We start from the raw sequence: 9,733 nt of genomic DNA, 5'->3' as shown, positions 1-9,733 counted from the left end.
CTCTCTCTTTCACTCTCTTTCACTCTCATTCTCTCTCTTTCACTCTCTCTCATTCTCTCTCTTTCACTCTCTTTCACTCTCATTCTCTCTCTTTCACTCTCTTTCTGTCTCTCTCGCTCTCTTTCACTCTCATTTTGAAATGTGGTTTTTATATTTGTTGATTGCATTCCTTTTTATTGTGCAAAACTTAATACCAGATGTTAGGATTTACAATCATTTGATATAGACCACTACAGCATTGAGTTTAGCTGGAATTCATCTAAGATATTTCAAGATACTTTCCTGCTTTGATAAGGCTTTCTGACATATCTTTTACTTTTTTTACTGTTGAGGAATTTAGAAAAAGTTTCCCTGACGCATATTTTCTAAAACTTTCCAATAAGTACTTATTCACTGAATATTATATAACATTTCTAAATGACCTCACAAGCAAGTCTGTAGGATATTATTTTCTGATATAAGATGGAAATAATTATCTTAGTGTTTAGAATTAAAAAATACTGCTGATAGTTGAAGATGTAAAATATTAACAAAGCAGGACTATTTAGTGCAGTTTATATTTTTATGTGAATCGTTGTATCAGATAAAGTGAATTTCACTTCCTTGTGTCTAGTTCTATATTAGAAATTATTTTGTCGTCTGTTTATATTTAATACAACCACTGTGCTACGTTCCTAGGCAGAATCTATTACTTGATTTAGTCTGCCTGTCTGAAAATAGCTGCTGTTATTACTCCTTGGTTGAATGTGAACTGTTTGTTAGTAAAGGCACCCAGCTGCAAAAAGTTTTGCCAACAATTCACACGCAGATATCCAAATTTCCAGCACTATTCCATACCTGCTAATACAGGAAAAATTCTATGAAAAATCATTTTGTACATTGGATTAATTTTGAGTTATTAAAGAGAGTAAGGTTTAATATAGTGTTTATGTTCAGTTGAAGAAAATTAGTAAGAGCCAAGCATGGAATTTTCTGCTTTTCTGAAGTGGTTACACTTCAAAGTAAAATAATTATTTCTTTGTGAAGACACAAAGGCCTAGTGGTTAGAGTATTGTACTAACAATACTTTTGTGGCTTTGTACTTAACTTTGGTGCAGAGCCACAAAATTTGTGGAGGTGGTACAGTCAGTTATTTCAGTTCATCCCAGAACCAAATTGCTCTTAGTGGACAAAGCTAAATGTTTTTGATATTACAATTGGTGAACAATAGTATTGTTGGTATAGATTTTCAACATGCCAATCATTAGTCCACTGTATTTTTTACAGTGAGTGTCAAGAGTTTTTTGGGAACAAATAACAAGAGACAGTTCAAAAGCAGTGTGTGTATCTGTGTTTTACTGGCATAAATTGGGGCAAGCTATGTTCATAGATACCTAAGGGTCAAGAACATGGAACTCCTAATAATGGCTTACACAAAAATTCAGTCCTGGAGAAAAGCTCTCTTTACACATAGGATGAGTTTCAGCAAGATATTGGTCAGTTTGAGGCTATGATAAAAAAGAATGTCCACACTGCTGCACATTGGGATTGAACCCAAACCAACGAATTGCTAAATGAACTGCTTTATCACACAGCTATACCTAGAACCATACCTATAGGTATGCTACTCTTTTTTGCATAACTAAGATTTTAAGAGCAGTGAAATAAAATAGTTGCTCTCCCTCTCTTTGTGCATGTGTGTGCATGCACGCACACCTTATTTCTAATCATTTGTCATGCTATTTTCACTCAGTGCACTGACCAACACTGCTACCTTTTCTGCTCTTCTATCTTATTGTCTCATATTCACTTTGTACGTGGAACTCATATCTCTTTCTCTCTCTCACTTGCTCTCTTTCCAGTGGGCAAGCCATGTATCTACCTTTCCAGCAAGACATCTGCTCCTCTATCATAGTTTCTTATTCCTCCATTCTGCTTCCCACTCAGTTGAGAGGTCTTATTTTGCTGATACTTGGTGATCTCACCAGTGCTGATGCCACATAAAAAGCTCCCAGTACACTGTTAGGTGGTTTGTGTTAGGAGGGGCATCCTGTTGTAGGAACCAAGCCAAAACTGACATAGAATCTGACATAGCCTTTTGTCTCTTCTGTTCTTATTGAACTGTCCAATCCATGCCAACATGGAAAAGGGGACATTAAATGATACTATATATGACTTATTGTCAAGTTTCCTCCATTTATAAGCAACATAAAATGCATAACTTGGTGCTAGTCTGATGAGGTGCACCCTCTGAAGTAATCACATATATTGCATAACTTTTTACATGCAATGGAGTTAGAAATGGATTGGTGCAAAAACACTTAACTAATAAGTGGTGCAATAGTCATTCTTTGTTGTCTTACTCATGTGTATGCATGTGTGTGTGTGTGTATTAAGTAAAACGGTATTTGTTTAAACTTGTCTCTCCTGTGTTCTGTTTGCTTCATTGCATTTACAATATTTTTCACTAAGATAGAGTACTCAATAAAATTGGTATTAGAATGGTGAAAGACAAGGTTAAGATCAATGAAATTCAAATACAGAATATTAATGATTCCAAGACTAGATATTATAAGCGACACCACTTATTTCCTTTTTACTCGCTCTTAAATTAAAGGCAAGGCCTGAAACATTAAATTCTACTATCCTCATGGCAATTGAATTTATAAGTTTTCATTGAGAACCCTTCTAGATTCTATAGAGTCTCTTGTCTCAGTAATTTCCACTCTTAGTAAGAGAGTAATATGATTATTTTATTCCTTGTAATGTCATGTTTCACAGTTTGAGCTACACCCAAACTGAATTCATTATCAACCAACTTATTGAAGGCTATTATATGTTATTACATTAAACAGCTATTTTTGTTGTCATAAAATATCTCCATTCTTTAAAGATTGTTTCTAAATATGTATAGTTTTTCTCTAGCATTGATATTCTTCCAGTTTTTGCTAATATTACTAATCAACCTAACCCATAAATCACAGACACTAATTTCTCAGAGACTAACAATAGTTAGGTGTTACAATGTTTAATCTAAACAATTTAGTTAGTAATGCTTATATGGTGAATAAAAAATGTTCAAATACTACAGACTTGATGCTAATTCTACATGGAAACATAGACTGCTGGTCTATAATTTCATCATCCATTTCCCATGCTGGCATAGGTTGGATGGCTTGACAGGAACTGGTAAATCTTGGGGCTGCACCAGGTTCCATAGTCTGTTTTGGTTTGCTTTCTACAACTGGATGTCCTTAATGCCAACCACTCTACAAAGTGTAGTGAGTGCTTTTTATGTGGCAACATTACAGGTGTTTTTTAAGCTTCACCATTACAGGTGTTTTTTAAGTGTCACCAGCACCAGTGCTTTTTATATGGCGTTTTGGTTTTAGGATCTCACTTCCTTTATGGTGGATGTTTTTTCTCAGGTATAGCAATGTGCCACATATCTCGGTCTGCTGTCATCTCCTTCATAAAGTTCAGCATTTTGAGACTTCAGAACTTCATCCTATGTCTTCTTGGGTCTCCCTCTTCCATGACTTTCTTCTACTCTAAGTGATCAGCACTTCTTTATGCAGCTGACCTGTATGTAAAAATGCATTTAGGAAGAAATATTTTACTAAGTAGGTACCTGTTTACACATATCCCAAACAATTTTTGTAAAAAAAAAAAAAGAAAATTTCACCAAAACTTGATGAAAATATATATTTAGTAAAAATGTTGTGATGAAGACCATGACTGAAAATCTGTTAACTTTGCTTAAAATTCCATGGATTTTTTTTAAACCACAGATTTAAGTGATTTCCAGAAGTTAATGTTGTGTATTCTTTTATATCTACAAAATTCTATTGAAAAACAAATTTTTTAGTTTTCCTTTCACAAGATTTATTGCTAAAGATGCTTTGTAATAAAATAACCTAATGAATTCCTATTTTTTCTAGGCTATAAATCTACGATGAGGGAGTACAAATTGGTAGTTTTAGGAAGTGGTGGTGTTGGCAAAAGTGCCTTGGTAAGTTTTTTTTTTTTTTTTTTTTTTTTTTTTTTCCTTTCCTAATATACTGTATTAGTTTCCTATTTCTTTTACTAAATAATCAACTTGTATTTAATTAAATCATTTAAGTAACCATTAAAAATATTAAATTCCTGTAGTTTGCTGTTGGAAATAACTCGTGTTCTCCAGATTTTTTACTTGATTTTTTTTCAACTCAAGGAAGATAAAAACTGAATATATCCAATCAGTCTTGAAAGTATTCTTCTAAGTTATTATTACTCATGCATCATTGAGGATGTGAATAAACCCAAATCACATCCAGAAGTGTCACCATATTACTAAATACTAAATTCATTCCTCATTGCATTCTATAATTCATTTTAATTAAAATTTTGGAGTAACTACCCTCCTCCCTTTTTTTTTTGACCTGGAATTATAGATATTGTAGATATCTATAATAGTTTAAGGTAAGTATAATGGCTGTATTTGCAACCAAAATTCTATTATTTGGCTCAATCAAAAACAGCAATAAAACCTTAAATTCCAATTCAAAAATATTTTAATAAAAATGATGCATTTAGTGTTCAGTTTGAATGCTGCCTTTGCTGAAAACCCACATTAGAAGAAACACTCCTTGATTGTCTAGTGCCTCTATTCCATTTTATTCATCACATCAAGGAAATGTTGCTTCCTCTGTAATATGTTTTTATTCAGATGAAATCTCATATGATTGGGTGTGTGAAGGAAAACTATTGTGTAAACCACTCATACCATTCAAATTCCAACTTAAAGGCTTGATAAAATTCTAATTGCATCTTGTTTGGTGTGTGTGTGTGTATATATATATATATATATATATATATTTTTTTTTTTTTGTACGTCCATAAACTTAGATTTGTGTATACGTGTGTGTCTATTTGTATGTACAATAATTGTCAAAGTAAAAAGGTTTTTGTCTCTTTCCCATTGTACATGTTACTATATTTTTACATTTGGTGAGACTAGTTGCTCTAAGAGGTTCAAACAATGAATAATTTATATTGTGTCTAATTTGTGAGGCATCACTTCAGGCATTTCTCACTGAAGGGCAAATAGTCCATTTGGAATCCAGCTTAGGTCACATGATATTTCTGCCTTCTGTTAAGTAGGCCACTGATGTGTTTGTTATAAGCTTGCATCATGAATAAACTGAATAAAAACCATTTGTGACTTGTACAAGTACTGTCAACATGAGATAATGTTTTAAACGAATTTATAAACTGATCTATATAGTGTTTTCATTTAGTTGTAGGTTTTTGTAGACAATTCAGCTTTTTATTTACAGTATATTTAACATTATTTGAAGTTTGAAATATTTTAATTTTAGTTAATTCTTCAGTAGACTTGTGATTTATTTATTTATTTATCTTTTTATTACTGGAGGAAGAGGCTTTACCTATGACCTTCTGAGACTGATGAGGTCTCTGATAATATTAGAAAAAACGTATGTAGGGAGGAAATTGTAAAGGGCCGATATTCTGGGAGTGGGGGATGAGGTATAGTGGTTAGTGGAGATGAAAGGCCCCGATAGTAGTAATAGAAAAAGTTGAGAGGAAACACGTGGGCCAGTGGCTGGAGTGTGATGGTGAGTGAATTGCTGCCAATCAGCCAAGTGGCCTTTCTTTGAAGCAGTATAGGATGTTTGTGTGTGTGTAGTAGTAGCAGTTCTAGATACGGGAGTACTGCTCCTGTTGTGGCTCTCACCTAAACATTGTAGAGAGTATTAGGAGTAGGTGAGCCAAAGGGTTCATCTTGAAAAGGAAGTGTTATTGTATCTTTGTTTTTTAAATGGCTAAGCTGCTTTAGTGTTTGGTCTTTTAGTTTTAACTTTAATGTAAAAGAAAGATGTTTTTCATTTTCTCTTGTATTTTTTGAGTTTATAACTTTTCTCTAACTTTATAGCCTTTAAAAAGCATTTTTTATAAAATTTGAAAGTTTTATCTTATGCTTGTTTGTAACTTCTTGAATAAATCGAAGTTACAGTGTCAGTAATAACTTAATCTCAAACTTGAACTGGTTGGATGCTAAAAAGTAGTCTGATCATTGGTCTTTTATGCTGTATATGGAGTCAGTTAGTGATATGATCAGTTGAAAAGTCTCTCAGTTAGTAGTACCATAAATTGAAGACTTGGAATCAAAGATTTTGTGCACCAACTACAGTCTTAGTATTGATGTGTGTGGTTTTATGTATGTTTGTGTATGTTGTATTTAATGGGATACTAATTGGCTAATAACACATAGAGATAAAGAGAACTAAAACCTGTGAATTAAGTTAAACATTAAGCTATTATGTTTTGCATTATTAAAGTTACTGATAGAAGCATCATTGGTCAAAGTAATGTACAACCAGAGTTCTGAATTCATTTTCCTTCTGATATAACCATTTGTTCCTAACAGTAGTGCTGATATACTGGATCCGAATCCACCAAAGGAAGGTATGTCGGAAGAAAGTAATTCAACAACGCGGGTTGATGAACCGTAAGACGTGTGGCCAGAACCTCCTGGAAAATAACCATAGCGAGGGACATTCCACAGTTGAATTAGAACAGTCACAAACAGTGAAAGAAGACATGCACCCAACACCAGAGTTGAAGACACCTCCGAAAGGGGGTGGCCCCGCCACGTCAAAACGGTAGAGGAGTAGGGGCCGAAACCGGACGTGGTTCCTCCTGACGATGTCTTGAACTAACTGGATCCTATAAAGGATCTGTTGTGGTAGCAGACCACGAAACATGGTTGAAATTCCAATTCCTCCTGTGAAGAATCTTTTACTTGCTTCAGTCTGTGGATTGTGACCATGCTGGGGCACCAGTGCAAAACATATGGCTATTAAAGAACAGGCAATAGACCTGCATTTTTTGTTGGTAATTTCATTTCATTTAATGTCTAATTTTTAATGGGATGGATGAGCTTGGCTTTTCCGACCAAGTAACACAATTTTAGGCAAGTTTCAAGTTGACATCTAGCAGGTCTACAATCCAGCACTTCAGGAGCTCCATTAGTTGTGTTGTTGACTACCATTTGCCATTTTACAAGACAAGAATTCTTTAAAACTTAGATCATTAATGTATCTTGCATATTGAAGTAGCAGGGCATCAGATTTGTGAGCTTGTCAAGTTGGATTGTAAAGATACCTTGTCTTTATCAGTCAAAGTATATCTGACATATCAAGTGATGTAAAATATAATGCAATTTCAGAAATCAGTTTTCAGTGTCTTTGCTGCATTTCTGCCCAGCGTGCTGCCAACAGTATTTTTGCAGCAGGGCATAATCAAAATTTTAGCAACTGTGAGGTTTCTTATTTTGTTGTTCTCAGAGTAGCATACAAATGGCATACAGGTTAACTTCATTTTGTTGATACACCTGTCCAATTTGTTTCAGTTGCAAAATTGCATGTTTCGGATTAAATGCATTTTGCTCAACGCATGATTGTCACTGAGCTAAAAATGGATTAGTTTAGAAATGACACATCATCTTAGTTTCATTGGTTTTGTAGAGTTGACATCATCATCATCATCATCGTTTGACGTCCGCTTTCCATGCTAGCATGGGTTGGACGGCTTGACTGAGGACTGGTGAAACCGGATGGCAACACCAGGCTCCAATCTAAATTTGGCAGAGTTTCTACAGCTGGATGCCCTTCCTAACGCCAACCACTCAGAGAGTGTAGTAGGTGCTTTTACGTGTCACCTGCACGAAGGCCAGTCAGGCGATACTAGCAACGGCCACACTCGAAATGGTGTCTTTTATGTGTGCCACCCGCACAAGCCAGTCCAGGGGCACTGGAAAAATCTTTCCATTATTGTATCAGTGCAACTAAATTAGAAATATGATTTTCTCTATGATCACCATTTTTGCTATAGATACCATAAATATCTAGGCAAAAAAACCCCGAATATTTTAGTTGGTTGTAGATGCAAGTTGTTACTGCAATCTGTTACAGGTGTTTATATGACATAAATAAACTTAGTGTAACTTTCAACAAATTCAGTACATTTTCTCATTGAAATTCTACATGCACAGAAGTTAGAAAGCACTTATTAAAAATAGTTTCCTGGGAGGCAAATAAATATACACAACACAAATTTACAGTGATGAAGGTTTACCAGCTGTATTTCAGGTTTACGAAATTGCAACTAGCTGTGATTACTTCAAAAACATCTAGCATTTTTACAAACTTTTTACTCTTGTAATTTCCCTTGTAAACCCTGGCTTGAGAACCCTTCTTAGACAGTAAAAGAATCAAGAATTCAATATTGTACTCTTGGTTTAATTAGCGTGCTGACAGAATTGAGGTTCAATTCAGGTAGACACAACACTGGCATGGAAGATTAAGATTGATTGAGAGCTGAGATGATTTGCTGGAAGTACTAAAACACATGTAACTGTAATTATTAGAGGATGTCATTGAAAAATGTTTGAAAATAGCTGCCTTAGGCAAAAATGGCTTCTTCGTTTGCATCAAAAGCTGACAATATGAGGTGAATGTTGAAAATAATTGGCTGAAAAGAATACGATGATTGCACTGCTATGGACAAGTTATACAAATTGATGACATCCTGGGTGATGTAGTGATATAGTAATTATATTAGCCTATAGAAGATGAAGCTGCATAATATTAAGACTTTGAAAAATCTAACTTTTTCTATCATCTTAAAAGAATATGACTGTGATGAGGACATAATTGAAAATTGTCGGAAAAAACCTCTCCATTTGGTGTAACAGAATTTAAACAAACTCATGATTCAATTTTGTTATGTAATAAGCATTTACAGAAAAGGTTTTCTAAAAGCCACTATAGATTTTCTATAAATGTAATTATTTTATTTGAAAATTCTTGCCATAATGCAAAACTATTAATAGAAAAACAAAGGAACCTAAACTGGAGCTGTTGTGTTAGGCAACTTGTTTGATTCTCAATTGAGCCTCCTTCACATTGTGTGAGTAGAGTTATGAGATTGGATTTATTAATAATTGCTGCAAGTGATACAGGGAATTATTTGCTTTATTATTCAGAAACAATTTCTCTTGTGTTCACATGAACGTAATTAGTGTCGCTCTATATAGCTATATATTTAATACTGTAAAGAGCAGCTAATAAACTGCTGTCCATCTTGTATGCAAATGAAATGGAATTAAAATTTTTTTTTTTTTACATTGGCATAGGTAAAAGAATCTTTGAAAATTTGAATCTAATGTATATTAAGGAAACTATTTTAAAACTAGATGCTTCCTCTATTGAATAATATTTGCATATTCAGCTAAATAATCCGAAGCAAAAAAGAAAAAAGCTGTCTGATCCTGGAGAATAGCATTGTAGCAGTTAACAAAATCTGGATTAGCTGTTTAGTCCCACTTCACCTGCAACCAGGTAGACTTATGCTTGCAAGCATTCTAATCTGTATATCTAGGATTCCTTATGGTGTCTGTTTGGTTATAGAGTTAAGGTGCTGGAATCCTAGATATACAGTGTTTTTAAAATACAGAACTGTTGAATGAAAACTAAAAAGAAATATTGACCGAATGTTTGCAAGTAGTCCAAATGTCTTGCCGAAAATTAATTCCAAGAAATAATTTTTTTTTTTTCATTTTTTACCTCCTTCATCTATTTTGTAGTCTAAATCAGGGTTTCATTATTGTTTTTCTTTATTTCCTCCCCTTCACCTGTTCCATCTCACTTTCTTCCGCATGTAATATTGTTATTGCATAACATTAACAGCA

General features: G+C 34.0%; 1 protein-coding gene across 5 annotated transcripts in view; it reads left to right on the top strand.

The window, feature by feature from the left end:
• LOC106872353 (ras-related protein Rap1) overlaps window positions 1-9,733 on the top strand; it is an 82,694-nt gene that overhangs the window by 46,833 nt on the left and 26,128 nt on the right. For all 5 annotated transcript variants that reach the window (XM_014919317.2, XM_014919315.2, XM_014919318.2 and 2 more), the window contains one exon: window positions 3,921-3,991. In XM_014919317.2, coding sequence (XP_014774803.1) covers window positions 3,935-3,991 — 57 coding nt within the window. In that variant the 5' untranslated portion in view covers window positions 3,921-3,934. The remainder of the gene's footprint in view (window positions 1-3,920; window positions 3,992-9,733) is intronic.

Source organism: Octopus bimaculoides, chromosome 3, assembly GCF_001194135.2.
Source record: "Octopus bimaculoides isolate UCB-OBI-ISO-001 chromosome 3, ASM119413v2, whole genome shotgun sequence".
NCBI classification, from domain to species: domain Eukaryota; kingdom Metazoa; phylum Mollusca; class Cephalopoda; order Octopoda; family Octopodidae; genus Octopus; species Octopus bimaculoides.
The sequence above is the reverse complement of the archived record's forward strand: the minus strand, read 5'-3'. Positions and strand labels throughout refer to the sequence as shown.